The 20,864-nt window shown below is 48.0% G+C and overlaps 1 protein-coding gene across 1 annotated transcript in view; it reads right to left on the bottom strand.

Moving 5' to 3' along the window:
* CACNA2D3 (calcium voltage-gated channel auxiliary subunit alpha2delta 3) overlaps window positions 1–20,864 on the bottom strand; it is an 877,616-nt gene that overhangs the window by 67,087 nt on the left and 789,665 nt on the right. Inside the window, exons 30-31 of the mRNA XM_062200176.1 lie at window positions 12,795–12,857; window positions 9,261–9,331 (exon numbers count right to left, since the gene is read on the bottom strand). Coding sequence (XP_062056160.1) covers window positions 9,261–9,331; window positions 12,795–12,857 — 134 coding nt within the window. The remainder of the gene's footprint in view (window positions 1–9,260; window positions 9,332–12,794; window positions 12,858–20,864) is intronic.

Below are 20,864 nucleotides of genomic sequence, written 5' to 3'. Positions count from 1 at the left end.
AACTAATGCCAGGAATCAACTTTCAAGCCAAACTGAGATGCTGTTGAGGAGTCCCTGGGCCAGGCTGGACCAGCTGGCTGGGCTTAGGGGCACCCCTTGCTCTGTAACCACCCTGACAGAGAGATGGCAAGGATCTCAGCACTCTTCCTTGGATCATTTCCAAAGGCTCCAGCTTCCATGTTGAGGCCAAACTAAATTATTCTGGCCCAGCCCCGGGGGCCAGGGTGCCTGCCTTTCATTTCAAAAGGAGGCCTTTCAGATAGCACCGCCATGGAAGAGGTTACAGAATGAGCCTTCCCTGTCTTTTCCACACTTAGACAGCTTTAACTAGATGTTGCAGAAACAGAGGCTTCCAGATTAGTATCCTTTTTGAAGTCATTTTGTTACTGTTTTAAATAACTCCGTTTTGTGGCTACCTGTATCCTGTTCTGCTGATTATAGTTAAAGAACATGATAATTGCCTGCTTTCATTTGGCTCTAAAATAAGCCCTGAGAATCATGCCCAACCCCAGACTGGTGCTGCACACGGCTTCGCTCAGCGGTGGGAATTTATACTCATTACAGATAACACGCTTTAATCCCCATGACATCACCACCAGGCCACTTCAATCTGAAGCTCCAGCCCTTATCCCGGAGACCTTATCATTAGCATCACTGTGCTTCCTAGAGGGATCTCTTGCAAACACCGACAGACGGCAGACATGGTCTCTGAAGAAGCAGCTCAAAGCCTGGTGACCCTTTACTCCTGAGCTGGGGAGCGCCTTGGGCGACAGGCTTGGGGCATTAGCATTCATTTAAAATCATTTTGCTGATACTGTTCTTTTCCAACCAAAAATCATAACCTAGAAACCGATTTCTTTCAAGAATCTGCAGGCAGAATTTTAAAAGCATAAGCTCAGCTAATTCAGGCTGGTTAGCAACTGCAGGGATCAACATTTATTAGATACCTACTATGTGCTGGGAGCGCAGGTCATTTACGTGCAGTGACTGTTAGCTCAGTTCGGCTAAGGGACTGGCCTCAAATCTTCAAACAGCTTAAGGTTTGCAAAATACACACACAGCTCTAAACGCAGGACAGGGAAAGCATTTGACACACTCACCATGGGACATAATTAAACAATTCTCCAACTAAAAGTCTGAGGGGCACATCGCTCACTAGGGTAGCATGTAAATCTGAGTGTTCTTCATCAAGTCAGACAATCTGTCTCTAGGGGCAGCTTTCAACTTTGCAACTCTAAGTGCAGGGGCAGGAATACAGGAAATACTCCACAAATGGGAAGTCCTTACTGATTCTTACATCTCAGAAAGCCACAGAGCCTGGAAAGCTCCGCTACTGGTCCAAGTTCTGAGAGAAGATTCCAAACACACACCCGCTTCCCTTCAGCCCCACGGCTTCACTGCTCATCTCCCAGCAGCCTGTAGTCTTGGAGCCCCGTGGTTGGCAATCACTGAAATGGGCTTAGCTACCAAGCACCCCGTCATCAGCAGGGAACACGTTTCATGCGGCTGCAGCCAGCCAGGAGCACAGCACAAAAGACGTTCGAGCCACCCAGGGTCTACTGCACACACAAAAAGGAAGGCTGTGAGGAGCCTCAGCCCTTTGTGCAGCTCGGCAGAAGATCTGCCAGCATCCATCAACACTTTCCATGGACAGATGCTGTTAATGCCAAAATAAAGCTATAGGTGGCGGATCACGTCGGCATCTCACCCAGACACACGGAGCGGTAACACGAAGCATTAAAATCTTCCTGCCAGAAATGCTTAGTGGTCTCCAGTATTTAGTCTCCCCTTCGTAAGCAAATCCCTTGCTTTTCAATAAGCACACCTCCAGTTTCCTTTGTTAATGAGGAGTGGCTATGTAATTATAAAAAAGTAGTGGATCAGAGGCTAATTAAAAACCTATTAACTTACTAAAATGAGTTTCAGTAAAGAAGTTTGACCTTACCCCCTTGGGTCTTTTAAATCTCTCTGAATCCTGCTTCTGCCAGCCTAATGATATGATGGCCAGAACTCAGAAGCTATCTTAGACCATGAGGTGAACTTGAGTTTGATATGGAGCAAAGTAGGAAAAATAATTGTGTTTCTGGGTCTGGAATGACTACCACCAGGCCCTCCAATTGCTATATTCAGACTTCCTTCACAGGAGAGAGAAAAGACTTCCATGTTCTTTAAGCTCTCGTTGTTTTCAATTTTCCTATTTGTAACAAAACCAACTCTCAACCAGTATGCTGGATTTCACATTTGATTAAAAGACTTTCACTATCTCTTGAGACACAACAAGCATGAATATGAAAAAGAAACCTGCATAAAATACCTTGGTCTGCTTCAATTATGGAAAAAAGATGAGGGGTGATTAGGGAAACATTCTCTGGAATCCCAGAGACATGGGTTCAAATTCCATCTCCCTTACTCATTCTCGGTGAACTTGTCAAGTTACTCGAATGCTGCAAGCCTCCACTGCCAGTTCTTATTTTTTGTCAATGGAAATAATGACGGCAGTTACTTCATGGAGTTGCTACGAGGATTAATTAAGGTATTGCATGTTCATTGCTTGGAGTAATGCCTTATCCAGTTGTTAGGATTCAAAAAATGAGACAGGCTGCCGCTGTGGTACAGATGAGGGCGGTCATCATTGCTGTAGAAGAGAATCCTCAAGCAGCAGCTTCAGGATTTCATGGAGGGGGAGGCGGGGTCTGTTGGAATCTCCCTGTCTCTGCATTCCACAAACTCTGGCCCAGAAATTCACTTGTCCAAGCCAATCTGTCTCCTTGTTCCCTTCAGTTGCCACCTCTGACAAAAGCACATGTCTGTGGAAACAGGTCGCAGGAAGCCAAGAAGCCATTCCATTCGTTACATGAGTTGCTGAGTATTAGACCTGGGCCAGGCAGCCGGCATGAAAGGAGAGCAGCCATCCAAAACCAACAGATTTCCCCTTCCACACCCGCTACACTCCAAGGCTGGATGTTTGCTGAAATGTAATGTGATTGACAAAATTGGGGAAAGCCCTCAGTCCCACCCTACAGAGACAGGGGTAGAAATGGTCCAAGTCAGGCCGGCGCCATGGCTCACTAGGCTAATCCTCCGCCTGTGGCGCCGGCACACCAGGTTCCAGTCCCGGTCAGGGTGCTGGATTCTGTCCCGGTTGCCCCTCTTCCAGGCCAGCTCTCTGCTGTGGCCCAGGAGTGCAGTGGAGGATGGCCCAAGTGCTTGGGCCCTGCAACCGCATGGGAGACCAGAAGAAGCACCTGGCTCCTGGCTTCGGATCAGCGTGGTGCGCCAGCCGTGGCAGCCATTGGAGGGTGAACCAACGGCAAAGGAAGACCTTTCTGTCTGTCTCTCTCCCTGTCCATTCTGCCTGCCCAGAAAAAAAAAAAAAAAAAGGGGGTCCAAGTCTGCAATTCTACTAGGATGTGTTACTTTTCAGAAAGGCAATTTAAATAGCAGAAGGAATTGCACATAAGCCCACCATGTTATTGGACACATGAGTACATTTTCCAGGCCCTGGAGGGGTGGACACCCAAGCATGTTGCAACCAAGTAATAGCACAAGAGTAAACATAAAACAAAAAAACCAAAGAATCCAACACAGGCAAAGGAATAACAAAAGGACAATGGCCCAGAGAATTCTGAGGGGGTCTCCAAATGCACATTAACTTTCAATACCATTGTCCATGAACTCTGGGAAGTACCCTCTCACTTGTCAGAGAGCAGTCTACTTTCCTGCCAAAGGGGAATTCAATCATCCTTCTACCCTCAAGCACAATCAGACACTCAAGTAAAAGGGAAGATCCCTTGGCTTTCCCAAAATCACGTGGATTTTTGGTAAATGGTAAAAAAAAAAATACAATAAAATGAAAGGCAAATCCTCAAGGTCTGGGTATTTAATCAAACAACAGCTGGTCTTTCATATGCCAGTGAGGATCTGTGACTTTTCCTGGTTTTTCAAGGCCATAGCTCTCTCCTTGGGCTTCCTATGGAACTGAGTTTTCCCCTCAATCTCTCCGGCTTAAATATCCTAGAGGTCATCTTGTTCCTCTTCTTTAACAACTGGCCCATTATATGCAGACTGGAGCCCGCTATACAACAACTCAGCTGGGCTTGCTCTCTTCCTTAGAGGGAGAAGGGAGGAAGATGGAAGAGCTACTGGCTTTCATGTCTCTTCAGTGATCTGGTAAGAATTTTGCTGTAGCAGGATGCCCTACCTGGGACTAAACTCGAGCTTTGTCCTTTCCATCTCTGTGTTTGGTGTTTCTCTCCGGCACGGGTAGTGCCAGTGAATTGCCTCCAGAAGAGCCACTGAAAGTGAGTCTCCTCCTAACACACCCTAAGGGAAAGATGCAGGTGCAAGAAGATCTTCCAAGAACAAGACCTCAGAAAGACGGGCTGGGGCTCTTCTGTCTTGGAAAAGATCAATTCAGATGTTGTCTGTGGACCTGAAAGTCTACAGAGATGAGGGAGGACAGAGGAAAATGAACGAGGCAGGCGTCCTGGGTCAGAGAGCTGGCGTGCATGAGCCCCTGTTGGGTGAGACGATCCATCTGTGTCAGTGGACTGCTCAGCAAGGCGTCTCCCCTGTGTCACAATGGAACATGTCTAGCTGTTCCCTGCTCGGGACAATTGACTATCAGCATCTGTGTACCCTCAAACTGGGGATGCCTCCATACCCACACACTACTTGTAGGTTTATTATTCCTTTAGTTCTCTTCTGCTGCAGAGAGAACTTAAAAGTATTGAGTTAAGATGGCCAAAGATCAGGCAATTCCTAAGCTGGAAGAAGCTGGGCTGGTACCCAGGTACTTTTAACCTTGTATTTCCTTACTCTAAGTGAGAATCTCATGGAAGCTTTTTTAATTTTTCAATTTTAGCTGAGAGACAGAATGAGAGCTCTCATCTGCTAGCTCTCCTCACATGCCTGGTCTGACTGGGCCAAAGCCAGGATCTAAGAATTCAATCTAGGCCTCCCTGCGGGTCTTAGGGACTAAACCACTTGAGCCCTCACCTGCTGTCTTCCAGGATGTACATTAACAGCAAGTTGGAACCAGAAGCAGAGCCAGGACTCGAACCCAGGCACTCGGATATGGGATGCATGCATCCCAACTGGCAACAACACCTATGCAAAATATTCATCCCACATGCAAGCTTTTCCAGAGCATGGATGCCTAGACTTCAACCCTAGACCAACTGAATGTGCATCTCCTGGGGTGCAGCTTGAGTATAGGTGTTACAAAAGCTCCCCAGGGCATGCACAACAGGTCCATAGACCGTCCCAGTGCTGTGCTGTGGAGACCACTGCTACGTAGGAAACCACAATTACAGGTCATTATAGACAAATCCAAACACAACCCACAACGATGAGACAAAACAGGAGAAAGTGGGGAAAAAATATCTGACATTTGGAACTCTGACTCAAGGGTTAATCTAATCTTTCTGCAGCGATTTGGCAATTTGAAGTATTTTCTCATATCCTCTGTTAATCCTATTTGGGTGATAAAAGCCTGAATCTCCAAGAGGCTGGGGACACAGTGTCCATTCTGGTACTGAACCTGAACTCTTCTCCCTTCTTCCCACAGTATCACAGGCCCACCAGAAAAACTCTCCTGCAATTCTTTCTCACTTCTCCCTGGATAGCTGACAATATGGAAGTGGCATCACTGGGGGCCATGGAGAGTGCAGTGGGAGAAATCAATGATTTCTAAGAATAAGACTTCGAAACCAGGCTTTCTCCTACCAGGCGCAAGAGGGACAGTGTCATCACCAAAGCCAGCAAGGGAAATCAGAGTGGATTTCGGGAACTAGCAACACAAGGTTTCTGCTAGACATGAATGTGATTGAGAAAGGCAAAGAGTGAATACAGAAGACCCTAATAAGCCTCAACTCAGGGAGTCCACTTGCTTTCAGGGATGAGAAGGAAGAGGGATGAGCAGTTCTGTTTGGAGGAGGAAACTCGAGTGAGGCATACAGCATCCTGTGGCAAAAACAGAAGTCTGGGTGTGGCTTGGTCTAGCGATTGATCACCTCCAACTCAAAACTGCATCCCTCAGATGGCCTGCCAGCCCGAAGGTTCTGCTCGTCCAGAAGAGATGCTGCTGAGCCCACATCCTTGTCAGGCATCCTTCACCATACAACTGCACTGAGCTGTTGTTCAGAGAATCAGGTAAAGGGCAGACACCAGAAGATTCCCTGGGCTCAGATGGAAGCGAACGTGAATCTAGCTCTGCCACACACGGACTTAGGGCAAGTTCTTACCCTCTCGAAGTCTCATGATCTCCATCTCTATAAACAGCCACCTGTGTTTCCAGGGCTGGCTGGGCTCAGAGGCATGTGACCTAAGATTGAGCACAGCCCTGCGCTTAGAGGGCCCTTGCTGATGTCCCGCTAATCGTGGCTTCGCATTCCTGGGACTTTTTGAACACAAGGACTCTCACTTTCAGTTTATGCTGGGACCTGCAGACCACGCGGCTGGTCCCATGGAGACCTATCACGGAGCTGCTGGAAGGTCTCTAAGAGGTGAGCACCATCTTGTTCTCACTGCTGAGGCCGCTGGCCTGTTATGTGGCCACTGGACACTAGGTCACACCCAAGCCCGGTGGACAGATGAGGCCAGCGACTCAGCAGGAGTGACCCATTTGCCTCCTGGATCATTTCACACACTGCTGAGGGACTTTCTAGCTGTTCCTCTGTCTGCAAGAGTCCATGGCTTTCCTTTCCTGTGGCACCACAGACACACAAGTGGTCGTTTCTGATGGTACCACCAGCAGAGTGATCAGAACTATCAGGGAGAAGACCCACTGCCACCAAGTTCAGAACAAGCCTCGCCTCACTCCACTAGGGAGGAGGACGGATGGACCAGTGGAGGGAGACCCAGGGGAAGACAAAGGGAGAGGTCTTGTTTTTGAGCTCTTTCTGGGGAAGCTGGTCTGTGGGACTCCTGGGTGTTAAACATGGGGCAAACTCAGAAACTGTGGCAGCCTGGCACTGCCCAGAACGCAGAGCGAGGGGTCAGCTCAATGAACTGACCTGTGCTTCACCTGAGCCAAGCATATCATCAAACCTCTGTGGACAGGGCTGGGGTCCCATCTAACATGGCGCATGACTTCTGTGCCACAGTGCTGTCAGGTACCTCCCGCCACATCCTTTCAGGGTTTCTGGAATCCAAATCTCTCAACAAAAGGACAGCCTTATGCTCTCAGCAAGTACCATGTGCAGCAAAGGGCAAGGACCCTAATGTCTCATTTCCCAGACTTAGAGTCCTCCCCACCAGGTGTCATGGATGTGTGGATGCAAAAGCAGCACTATCTTGTGCCAATCCAAAAGCAAAGCCAAGACTGAGCAAGGATCCACAGCCACAGAAATCCCGGCAGCAGCTAGCAATTATTGAGCCTTTAATGTATGCTAGGCACTACGCTAAGACTACGCTTGTTATTATCTCATTACCTCTGACAGCAACCCTTGGAAGCAGCTATTATCAGCTTCATTTTGCACCTAAGAAAAGCTTAGAAAGAGCCTGATTTGTTTTAAAGCCAGCAGCTTTACAATGTCAGTGTCACAGCCTACTTTTGACCCCTGTCTGTGTGACTCTCAAACCCAAACTGATTGCTCTGCTGGCCCCAGTGAAGTGGCCCTTCCAAGAGGCCCAGGAGGTTCATCAACAGGCTCCTAGATGACAGCAGGTGTTTAAAAATCGAGTTCCTAGCTCATTCTTTTCTCAAGTATGTTGGACTCTCCTACTTGAAGAAAGTTCTAGATTGTTGCCAACCATATTTCACCCATATTAAGAAAAAGACTAAGTTTAAAACTCCATTACAACCTTTCTCTTTCCCAAACAGGGAAAAGGGGAAAAATGGGTTAAAGAAGTTGAAAAATAGGCTTTCAAATGAGAAACATGTGTGCGATTATTCTTCATCTTTTTTTCTCCTCCCATCACTGAGTTGAAAACAAGTTAACGTGATACAAATGTACACATCCACATACAGATAGGAAAACCAGTGGTGTCCGGGATGGCAGGCAATCCAGGAGCTGCCGCGGGAAGCTCAAGGCATCGTGGAAAACGCCACAGCACCTCCAGCCCAGCTCCAGCATGTGCACAAGGTCTCATGGCATGGAAGAAAACAGTCCTTGAATTTTTAAAAGGGAACTGGGCAGCGTCAGCTCTGGGCAGGCCTGAGAGTGAGCGAGTGTGTCAGGGATTGCAGCAGTACTGGCGTGCGGCCAGTTTTTATATCATTTTCTTTTCCCCTCCTCCCTTCTGGCACAAACAAGCTATGGAATTTCAAAAACTGGGTCATCATTTTTGAATTCCCAGCTTTCAGCACGGCGCTCAGTTGGTCTTGTTGACTGGCTTAAAAGTCCGATTTCCTGAGCTAACACTTCCTAGCCATTCAGCTGCAGGGGAGTCGTAAACCGGGGGCCTGTCTTTGCTGCTGGCGGTCAACACGCAAAGGCTCTCCGAACTGAGCTGCCGGGCCATCCTTGCGCTTCCTGCTCTTCTATATTTAACAGCTTCAACTACACTCATTAAAACACCACTTCAAAGGCCGCCCTTCTTCCTGGGAGGCCAAAGGAAGGGAAGATGGCAGTACTGGCTCCCAGGAGACCTTCTGACATGCTGATCTCACAGGGTGATGGTTTTTCCCAGGGACTGTGGTGTTCCCAAGGGCATCATCTGTCTGCCCGTGCGGGAGCCATCCTACTGTGGCTTCATTTAGGGTCAATGAGTGTACTACGTGGAGTAGTAACTACCCACTCAGGGGATGTGGCACCATCTGCATGTTCTTCCAGCAGTGGATTTAAACTTGCCTCCATGAGGAACAGGTGTGGAGAATGCTTGCTCAATTTTCCAAATGACATCAACGGCCTCTAAACATCAACCCCCACAATCGAGTTCTAGATTCCTGGGCAGATGCCTTGGTTTGTCTATGTGAGACAAAACACATTTCTTTCTGATCAGGGGAAAATGCTTCCCATTTCTTCACAGTGCCTTGGTTCAAGGCTAAGCACATCCCAGTGCAGACTCCCACTTCAGAATCGGCCTTCAATAAACTCTGCATCGGGAACAGCAAACTCATTGTGAGCAGTTTCTAGTGCTCTTCACACTCATGCTAGAGGCACCAGATTTCAGCAGCATCGCCTGGAGCAAGAACACCAGTGAGACCCCCAGCTCCAGGGTCAAGTCTGGTCTTGCTTTATCTGACCTTGGTTTGTTTTGTTTTATTTAGGTAAACTTTTTCAGGGGACACAGGGCGAGGGGCCTACAATCCTTACCGTTTAAAGGAGCCCATGGATAACAGTTTGTTCATCACAGCTCCCTCAATTTCACCAAAAAAGTCTCCAGTCTGTGGGGAAGAAAAGAAGACAGGACAAAGTGTAGAAAAGCAATGCACCCACATGGCAGAGCAGAGCACCAAGTGGACTGAGTCCATGGAGCGGATGGGAGGACCAGGCAGGTTTTCGGGACTACTGTTACATAAACGTGGGGAGGGCTCTAACAGGCATGAGAAGCTACAGGATCACAGAGGAAAGTTGTGACCATATGTGAATGCTTCCCCAGCACATGGGATGGGATTGCATAACACGTGCTGAACACAAGAATTAAAGCACGTACCCATGTGCACATGCGCACACACACACATTCCTGCCCTTGGATGGAGTAGGCATTAATCTGCACATAATTCCTTGTGATTAAAATGCTACTTTGTACTGACAGAAGCAGGCTGTGAAAGGGCTTCCGAAGCAGTGATGGAAAGAACTGCTAATTCCTGGGTGACCTATTTAGGGAAACACAGCAGTCTTCTTCATTGACCCTGCAAATGTCCTGTGCTGGAGAGGCTGGCCCTTCTTTTGGAAGAAAACCCTCATTTTTGCTCATAAGAAATTTATATACCGACTAAGACCATGGAGAGGGAGCCTGGCCAGCCAGACTTGTGCCGGCCCAGCCTTACATCCTGGGCTGTCTTCATTCAGGTCACCTGAAAGACCTTGCAGACTTTCCCCATGGCCAGGCTGATCCATCTGAGGCCAGCTTCTTGATGCTAGTTGAGAGCGGCAGAATTGGTGGAAGGAAGGGTGAGCATCCCCACTGCGGAGGTTTCCCCCGGGGAGGGTGTATGCACAGCAGGGGAGCAGGGCTTGTGACAACAGCCTTTTCTGCCAGCACCCTCGGGTGAGCCTGCATAGACTGAAAGAGAATCCCCATCTCTGCTCTGGGTGCTTTTTAGGATTTACAGCTTCTATGTATGTGGGTGGAGGGCATTACAAGAAGAATCCAAGTTATAGGAACTCCCTAGGCCTTGTAGTCACTGGGTTCCACACCCATTGTAACTGAGTGGCCTGAACCATACTCCTGGGAGTTTCCCCGCAGCACGGCATATGCATGTACACTGACTTGGGCAGGAAGTCCAGGAGAGGAGGACGAACAAGGCAACAGCGCTTCTTGGAAAGAACGTGAAGCACTTCCTTTTCACTAGAGGGAAATGGGACATTTTTGCAAACTGTATGGGCGTGTGCTGCCGCTGGCAGTAAGGACATCTGTGTTCCTGTGTGTAAATCCACCAGTGGTCGGATGAAGAATTCCTCGAATGGGGCTGCAGAGAGCCAGGCAACATTGAAGAGGCACTGGGTAAGGAGGTGGGCAGGCTCTCTGGCCAGCGCTGCAGGCCTATGCCAGGGAGGGAGGGAGCAGGAGTCTGCAGAGGCCATGGCTGCATCAGAGGCTAGACGTCAGTGGTCTGCTGGCTGGCCCGGGGCTCATCCCTCGAAGACAATCCCTGCATCCTTCCAGTACCCCAGGATCAGGCTCCTATCCCAGGCCTCCATGAGACTGTGGCAGACAGACCGACTCTGCCCCTCCGACAACTGGTTTTCGTCATTATTCCGCAGATTCTTCAATGTCTATGTTCCTCTTCCCAGCCAAAAGGGCCTATTAACCATGGGCCAACGGATTTGCCCATAGCCTCAGAGCTTGGATGTACTTCATCTGTGCTACTTCCTGTTTGTCAACTGTCCCATGTCCAGTGATATTCAGCGCTGGAGGGGACTGTGAGTGTGCATTCTGAATCTCAGAAGTGCAGTCTCTCACCTAGCCAAGGTGCATTTAAACTACCACAACATTCTCATGGGTAACAGAGGGACTGGACGCACCATTCCTCAATGTTCTTGGAGCACTGTTTTATAAATTAAGAAACCATTAATCTCAGTCCCTAAGGAGTCACATTTAGGGACAATTAGCTAATTTATTCAGTATTAGTAACCCCCTCACACTGATGTCTTATAAACAATTTGAAATTATTTAAAAGAGATTTCATAGTAAGATATTTGTATCCTCAAATATGAGAGTTAGAAGAAACCTCACACAACCATGCTCACTGTACAGAGTCTCTGGAAACCTAGATAGGGTAAGAGATCTGCCCCAAATCCTAAAACTGGTTATCCCAGAGAACTGGCACCACTGTCCATCTGTCCCCATACCCAGCTATACCATAAAACTAACCTTGGTTCTACTTTAGCTTCTTTTAATATACTCATTTAATGTATAATTACAGAAAACGTTTTAATGTAGAAAATTCCAATGGAAAAACCTCTGTTTCTCTATTATGCTGCTGTTGACTTCAGTTATCCTTCTGATTTCCAAATACATATCCATGCTCATCTCTATAGCTTGATTTCTTTCCATGTCTCTGCCCGCCATGTCCACACAACACATGGCCCAATCAAATGGGGGATTTGAAGGTACTTCACAAAATTCGCAGAAAAATGGAAAGGAAAGCTAAGTTTATGGGGCAGGTATCTGCACAGCAGCTAAGACACTGCTTGGGATACCTATATCCTATACTGAAATGCCCACGTTCAAATTCCAGCTCCTATTTTGATTCAACTTCCTGCTAATACACAATTTGAAAGGCAACAGGTGATGGCTCAAGCACTTGGGTCCCTGCTATCCACATGGGGAACCCAAGACTGAGTGCCAGGCTCCTTGTTTGGGCCCGAGTCCCCACCATTGCTGGAATTTGGAGATTAAACCAGTCAATGGGAGGTCTCTCTCTGCTGTCTCTGCCTCTCCGCCCTTCAAGTAAATGAAAACAAACAAACAAAAAATTAAACCTCATTTTGATGCAAAAAAGAAAATCCAATGCAGAGTTTTTTCATACTGGACATTTTTCCATAAGCTTTTCGAAGACTCTTCATATGCTTGGATTTCAAAACATTTTTGTAGCAAAATGAATTTATCTTTTAATTTCATTTTCCATGAACTTTTTGAAAAGCACTTGTATCCCTGCTCATCTATCTCTGGACATTTATTTTGGGTGTTGAGAGCCCGAGTTAATTCTTTAACTTACAAAACTAATTTTTAAGCCATAAAAGCCAAAAAGACAGCCTCAAACAAGATTATATAGGAGTGTGTGTGTGTGTGTGTGCGCACGCGCGTATGCGCACGCATGCGTTTGTGCAAATATCAGGAAGAGGAAAACCTCCACGGTTGCCCAAAAAAGTAGAAAGTCTTTATGTGGTCCAGATAACTTCCAGGCAAGACTTCTATAAACCAGGACATTTTATGAGACCTAGGGCTCTACCACCCCTCACCACTGCCCCCCACTGGGTGGCAAAAACTCCCCGCAACCTGCTGGGCAGCAGGGGCTGCTACGTGGGTCTACCAGGGATGGAAACAAGGCCGTGTAGTCACATGCCATTACCTCTTCAACACAGGGCATTGTGTCAGTTTTAAGCCCTGTCATCTGTTCCCCCGACCCAGGTCTGCCTTCTCAGTGCCTTCCTTGGAGCTGGTAGAAATGGGTCACTCACCTGCATGTAGTCTTCAGACACCAGGATAAATCCATTATTGTCTATGAGGTAACAATTCACAGTCTAGAAAATAAAAATGTCAGTGTCAACCTTGGGCTACCGACTGCGCTTACAGAGTGCCGTACTTCCAGCCCGAGAGAAACAGCCTTCTGGAGGGGAGTTCTTTCCAGGGAAGGAGAACTGCCTGCTGACTCTCTTTGTGAAGGCCACGGTGATGCTAAGCCCACCATCTACTTCGCAAAATTAGCAAACGAAATGAACATGCTGAGCAAACCCTGAAGGACCCAGACTGGATACAAAGAATATGTGTGAATAACCTGCAAAATTACAGTCTGTCTTCTCCCCCCGCCCCCACTTTCTATGATCTGAATACTATTTCCCAGGAACCAAGCACACAGAGGCCCCCGAGCCTGTGTTCTTGGCGGCTGAAGTGCAGGCTGTTTTGAGAACGAAACGCCGGCACAATGTCATTACTCTAATGATGTATTAATGAAAACACCGTGTCAGCTCAGAGGACCATCAGGGGACCAGGTAATATTTTTTAATTTGTTCATAGACTGAGGCAGGGGGGAAGGGGCAGACTTCTGTTAAAGGGGCCCCTCAGGCCTCCTAAAGGTTTTTCAAACTGTGGTTTTAATTGGGAGCTGGATTTGGGGGCAGGGCTGTTAGCTTTGGGTAGCTCAGACTTATAAATTGTAGCAAGGAAGGTAAACCCAAACCTCTGCTTGCCTCGCACTACTTTAATCTCAAGTGAATGATTTGCTACAGGCTAAGTTTTAATTACAGTGCTGTGGAGTTTAAATTTAAGGTTTAATTCCGACCTTGATGTAACTCAGTTTCTATTTATTGCAGCTTTACATACCTACTGCAACATTTAATTTGTAACATATCTTTACCCTGAGTTACATTCCGCCTAGCTCCAGGCCACCGCAGGGCTGGTGCTTTCTGGGACATTTGCCTGTGCACGGAGTTGGCTTTGAGTCACGCACAAAGGGACAGCAGTGCATTGGACCCCAAGGTCTGACCTTTATTTCTAGACAGTGACTGTGCAGAATCAACAATTAAAAGCCCTGCTGGCACCTCTCGTAAAGAAGTCGGCTGCCCTGTTGAACAAGGCGGCCTTTCTCTGTTATCCACGCTCTGCTATGACTTAGGCAACCTGCTCACATTCTTGCTATCTGCTTTCACGGATTCTACTTTATTCCCAATTGGAATTGATAAACTTTCTCCTCCCAGGGAGACTGCGTTGTGGAAGCAATCTCATATGAAAATGGAATACAGCTGGAAATGCAGTTCCAGCAGCCGCACAAGGGACATTTCAAGTGTCTCCCAGCTACTCACGGCTACTGGCTGTGTTTGGGACATATCCAGCAGTATAGAAAAGTTAGATGGGACAGCAATGTCTCAGATCGCACTAGTACTCCAAAGAGTTGTAACCCAGTCTACACTGGGACAGGTTAGACAATCCCATATCCTTGCTGGTTTGAATTTCATAATGCTCCTTTTTTGCAGATAGAGATGGTGAACACACACTGGCAGGTTCACCTCCATTCAATCAGTAAATACATGTTGGGGACTGTTGTGGCCTCTGTACTCCGAAGTTGACTGTCCAAATCCTCACAGTAGCACAGAGTCCAAAATCACCACGACCCCAATCTCTAATTATAAAATTAGGTCCTACTCAGACATTCCTCACCAATTAGTAGTCTTGCTACGGAAGCTACATCTGTGGTCAAAGTCTCTCTACTTGTCTAATGTTACAAATATTGCACACTGTAATGCAGTTACAAAACAGTTCAAAGTCTTGAGACAAAGGCAAAGTCCATGAAAGTGACAGCGGGGAGAGACTCCCGGCTAGACTTGTTCCAGGTTCTCACTGCCAAGTGTCAAAGAGTCGAAGGAGACGCAGATAATGGGGAGAAGGAAGGTATGATCTACTTAAAACAAAGGGAAAATACACACTCACAGAGGTGCTTAAGTTATCTCAAGAGAAAATGAGCATTGCTATCTATAGGATTTGAGGTTACCCTTTTAGAGGATGGGAGGGTGCTTGGGATAGGGCTTATCTGAACACTCAAAAGAAGTGAGTTTGGGGCAAGGATGTAGTGCACATGGGGATCTCTAGAAAGGTGTCATGGTGTCTGGCGCATGTGTGGCTGGAAAGTGCACTTTGGCATCTAGGAGCTTCCTTGGTGTCTGGTGCATGATGGGAAGCAAGACTCCACCGCATGATGGGGAGCGAGTGTGCTAAGCCTGTGGCCACGGTGGGTTGGGATTTGGCCAGTGCACCCATGTGCCTTGCTCAGGGGCTGTCAGTCCTCAGCTCCTCCTCGCCACCTCACTGACTGCATCACCAGCACACAGGAAGCCACCGGCCCGCTGGCATCTGCTAAGCACAGACACAGGAAGGAGGTAGAGCCCACTGCAGATAAAACACGAGAGCTGCTTCCTAAGAGGATGATTTTAAAAGCAAGGGACTAAGGGAAGCCCCTGGAAAAATGGATCACACTCTTTCCTATAACTGGCCCTCTTTGGGACCACGCTGAGAAAATCTGATGTGAAGGATGCCCCATTTCGCCACTTACAATTGTATCAGAAACATTCAACTTCCAGGTCCTGAGCACTGCTAAGCTAGTTTGTTTACAGCTTGCAGTTATAATCTGAACCTGTCAAGTGAGTAAACACATATTCACAATTTCCACTGTATTTTAGAGATCAAACTTCAGTGTAACTTCTCATTATTTACTGTAAGCATCTGGGTCTTTTCCTGCCCTCAGCTGTTGAGCCACTACAGTGGATACAGCTCAGTCTGGCCACTGGGAGACTCACTGCTCAAGTGGCCACTCTGGCTCCTTCCCTCTCCTGGGGTGGAAGAACAGAAGTGAGATGAGAGCTCTAGAGTGGGGATGAAGGCTGCTGTCTCAATGCAGAACTTGGAAAATCAAACAGAATTTAGGGGTGGAAAGCTTGGGAGCCCCAGATGAAAAGGATCACAAAACCAAGTTTTTCATAGAATGTGATTGCCACTAACATGCAACAGCAACTGAAGAGGAAGCAAGAGAGAAAGAGGAGGAGGAGAAAGAGCAGAAACTAAGGAAAGGAGAAGGCGGGTAGTTATGGAAAGATAGAAGCTCACACCACCCTTGTTTTTCCACACTGTGAGGTAGAGGATTCTCTGCTTCACAGAGGGTGTAACCTAACCCAGTGCTACACAGCTAATCAACTGCGATTTGATTCCAGTGCTACATGACAGCAAAGCCCTCACTGCTTCCACTGGCAAACTCTGCTATCTTTCAGAAGACGACAGGACACAGTGACAGTCTCAGGTCATAGTTAGGGACCTGCTTGCTAACAGAAGGTTTTTCTTTTTGAAAACTGCAATCCCTTAACACGCGTATAGCTAAGGTCAGTCTCATCTACCCCATGTGGCCAAAAGAAACCCTAAGAAATGGTAGAAACATCAGCCAGCACAGTCAGTATGTTAAGTACCTGCAGCAAAAAAAAAAAAAAAAAAATCAAGCGAATCAACAAAAGCAACTGGTGTTAAGAGTTGACCTTGATCAGCCTGATCATGTACTATTGACTTACATTATCGGTTCCTGGATCGCCCGAGCATAGCTATTCTTAAGGTAATAACTGAAAGCCTAAAGACTTAAGAGGATTTTTCTGTTCATGCCTTCATGCCTACTACTTGCTGATGGACATAGTGTGGAAAAAGAACCTCAAATACAGGCTCTGGAGTCTAAAAATGCACTTGACAATGACTCATTTCGATCAGATGAGTCCACATCCTCAGGGAAGAGGCTGGGGAGAGGCACAAGACAAGGGCTTCCAGGGCTCGTAGAGGATGATGGGATCAAGATCCTGCCCTTCCACTTCCTTCTAAGGTGCCTTGTGCTGGGACCAGCACAGTGGGCGTGTTTCACAAACTGCACTTGTGTCTTCCATACTAAATAACCTTGGCATTTATTTCTCGGATAATGCTTCTGTTGGACATTGCTTTGAAAAGTCGGGTTCTAGTCCTGGTCGGGGCACTGGATTCTGTCCCAGTTGCCCCTCTTCCAGGCCAGCTCTCTGCTGTGGCCCGGGAGTGCAGTGGAGGATGGCCCAAGTGCTTGGGCCCTGCACCTGCACGGGAGACCAGGAGAAGCACCTGGCTCCTGCTATCGGATCAGCGCGGTGCGCTGGCCGCAGCGCGCTGGCCGCAGTGGCCATTGGAGGGTGAACCAACGGCAAAGGAAGACCTTCCTCTCTGTCTCTCTCTCTGTCCACTCTGCCTGTCAAAAAACAAAAAAAAAAAAAAACAAAAAAAAAAGTCATCTTCTCACTCTTATATTAGGATCCCAGGAAAGGAACTTGTAAGCAGAGACGATGCCTCACTGTACCTGTTTATGGCTGAGAATGATTTTCAAGGTTACATTGCGTTTAAAAAAGACTTGGTCACCTTATTATGCAAGAAACAAGTACTTCCAGCACTGGGGTTTGCAAATCATTGAGAAAGGCACAGGCTAAAAGCTGAGTGCTGTGTCACTAACGGAGACCTGAGCCATTGAATCTGCGAAGTTCCATTATGTTTTCATTATAGGCAAGACTATGTTGGTTACCTATAAACCCTGGAAGGCACAGTTAGTGACCAGGTGACTCCTTAAACAGACCCCTGTCAACAACAACTGGATGGAGTTACAGGAGCATAACACTAGGATTTGGATCAACCAAGAGAGAATGAGCCAGAATCCAATCTGATCAATGGTTTTCTCTAAGTCCCTTTCAAATACACATTCAACAGCTTTCCCCAGTAAGAGGAAACAGAAGAGACATTCCGCAGCTTTCCTTCATCACAGTACTTTCCCCCAAGATAAGCTCAGCATGTTGGCAGCGGTCCACCTGGCCCTCTGTCCCGAGGACACCCTAACAGGCTGAAGGGCTTGGGGATATCAGGAGTCCTACGTTTGGGCACACTCTAAGCACCAACTTCACAGCTCAACATCTTCAGCGAAACATTTCAAGGTGCAGTTGTTTCAAACATGTAGAGATAAAGGTGGGGAGGGGCGAGGCATAGCAAAGATGACATTTTTTTTAAAAAAGCCCACATCTTTCTGCAACTCTATTTGATGACTGGAAACTGCTCAGAAAGAGGAGGACATTGTAACACAGCCAGTTAAGCTGCTGCTTGTGACATCTGAGTGCCAGCTGGAGTCCTGGCTGCTCTGCTTCTGATCTGGCTTCCTGCTAATGCACGTGGGAAGGCAGCAGAAGATGGTGCAAGTGCTTGGACCCCTGCTTCCCATGACGGAGTCCCTGGCTCGGGCTTCAGCCTGGCTCAGACATGGCTGATGCAGGCATTTGGGGAGTAAACCAGTGGATGGTAGATCTTTCTCTCCCTCTCATTGACTCTGCCTTCAAGAAGGATGGCCCAGAGAAGTCTGACTCAGGCCAAGAGGCAGATGAGGCCCATGGGAACTGAGCAGTCACAGACTGGAAGGGGGTGGCAATTGGAAGCACTGACACCTCCATTGCCCAGGAAGGCAGTATTAGCCCCGAGATACTCGCTTTAGAATCCGAGACTCTGACATTGGCTATCAGTGTGACCTTGACTACAACCTCTTAACAGACCCAGTTTTCTTATGTGAAGGATGGAGAAAGCAACAATTATTCCAGAGGTTGCTGGGAAGGTAAAATGGGAGGATGCAGGGGAGGCAGTGAGTGTAGCTCTGTGCACTCTAAGTCCTCAGGGAACACATGCTTACATCTGGGCAGCAAATGTTGGGTGGCCTCCTGCTCTGTGCCCTTAAGCAGCCCAATGCTCAACTGTTACAGAATCTTAGCTCACAGCAAGAGCTCCTGGAGACAGGCTGGCCGAGTCCTGTTGCTTCTTTTGGTCTTGTCTTTTGCGGGTAGGGGATTGTTCTTTGTTTTATACTTTTTTATGTTAGGAGAGAGAAACAAAGAGATAGAAAGAAAGAGAAGACAGCCAGTGCCTATCCATTTACCCACTGGTTCACTCCCAAATGACTTTGATGGTAGGCTTGGGCTGAGGTGGAAGCTGGGTAATAAATTTAAGAGCCCTGAACTCCAGGGCCTATTGTCTTCATTTTAATGAGAAGGAGAGAAGCAGACAGGGATTGGGGTGGGGGGGAGGGGAGAAATAGACTGTGCTCTTACATCTGAGGGTGTGGCCCGAATCTCTGCCTTTTTTTTTTTTTTTTGACAGAATGAGAGAGAGAGAGAGAGACAGAGACAGAGACAGAGACAGAGAAAGGTCTTCCTTCCATTGGTTCACTCCCCAAATGGCCGCTACAGCCGGTGCTGCGCCGATCTGAAGCCAGGAGCCAGGTCCTTCTGCTGGTCTCCCATGCGGGTGCAGGCGCCCAAGCACTTGGGCCATCCTTCACTGCCTTCCCAGGCCACAGCAGAGAGGTGGCCTGGAAGAGGAGCAGCTGGGACTAGAACCTGGCGCCCATATGGGATGCTGGCGCCGCAGGCGGAGGATTAACCTAGTGAGCCACGGTGCTGGCCCCATCTCTGCATCTTAGGGGCCCAAAGGTTCAAGGTCTCCCAGTGTGAATCCATACATTTCCACTGCGGAACAGGATGACCCTTTGTGTCCCTTGCTGTATCTCTGTTACAGGATAACTATCAAATCAAAATTTGTTTTTTTGAAAAAAAAATTCAGCAGAGGGGTCACTCAGGAAACTTGTGCTTGTCAGGGTTCAGCTGTGTCCCTGCCTTCAGTAGCTACTCACACCACCAGCAAGCCCACCATGCCTGGAGCTGCAAAGTTCCACACATGCAAACACCTGGCTGCCTGGATGGAGCGCTTCTCCTTGCCCTGTCGTAACACAAGCAAGCCTTTCACATGCCAGCAGGCATGCCTGCAAGGACGGGCAAAGTCTTAGGAGTTCACAGAGAGCATCACTCTCTCTTTGTTGGAGTGAGAAGGTGGGGTTGAATTTGATACTGAAATTTTCCATCTTCTCACATTTCCTTGAAATGCCTTTGTAGCAAACCACTTCCAGATCTTCCGTCATCTCTGCAGAATACTGGTGTTCTCACCAGGACATAGTGCCTGCCAGAGAAGTAAGTGGGAGGCGAGAAGGATGGCAGGAGGAAACCATGGCGTCCCCTGGGCAGACTCGAGTCAGAGGTGGGCATGGCCTCCCACCCTCCCTCCTGTGCTAACAGCCAGTCATGTCTTCTTTGTCCATTAATAACCCTTTGCCACCTGGGCAAGCTTACAGTGGTGCCTTCTGTCCATAAAGCTGTTTTAGTACTTGAGCATCATTTTATCATCTTTGGTTGACTTAAACATCACCTCCTCAGGGAAGTCTTCCTTGACTGCCACATATCCACTTTCTCCACACCACTGACACAAGTTGAGGCTCACAGGTGCCCATCTACCTCCCCTACTCATCAGGAAGCCCAGGGGGACAGAAGCCATTCCTGACTCTGCTGCCTCCTTGTTCCCCAGTGGTCAGTCAGCTGCTGGGCACCCACAAAGGGCATTAAAGGAACAAATGGGCGTATTCGCTGTTGGATCATGGGCTCTGAAGTCCACATGGGACCCAGATGAGATGGAACTCCTTCCAAGCCTCCAGGGAGCTCCACGATGAGGTCCTGCCCATCACGTGGCTCAGGCGTCGACTGGGCAAACCAATGACACACTGCCAACATCAGCTCACTCCACCACCTCACAGCGACCCTGCCCTGGCCCAGGGAGTGCCATGGTGGAGGAGACAAAAGGGGCTGCACCGTAAAGTGTGTCTGCTACGGCAGAGGGAGTGGTGCCAGGTCTGCAGTGCTGTGGAGACGCCAGGAGCACAGGGAATTCCTGAGCCTCCACAGCTGTTTCTAATGGGGACCCGATCACTAGAGGGCAGCTGGGAGAGAGGAAGGACACGGTCTCACAGGCCTAATTAACAGTTAGGAAGAGAGAATGACACATGGAAACAGTCTGCTTCCCGAATGGGAAGGGGTCTTGGTGGAAGGCAGGGCTGGCTTTTCTATGGAAAACAATGGAATCGGTTGCCTGGAGACAGCATTTAAGAGTCAAAGAGGGAAATGGATGACAGT

This window comes from Lepus europaeus, chromosome 9 (genome assembly GCF_033115175.1).
Source record: "Lepus europaeus isolate LE1 chromosome 9, mLepTim1.pri, whole genome shotgun sequence".
Lineage (NCBI taxonomy): Eukaryota > Metazoa > Chordata > Mammalia > Lagomorpha > Leporidae > Lepus > Lepus europaeus.
This window is presented reverse-complemented; position numbering and strand designations above follow the sequence as displayed.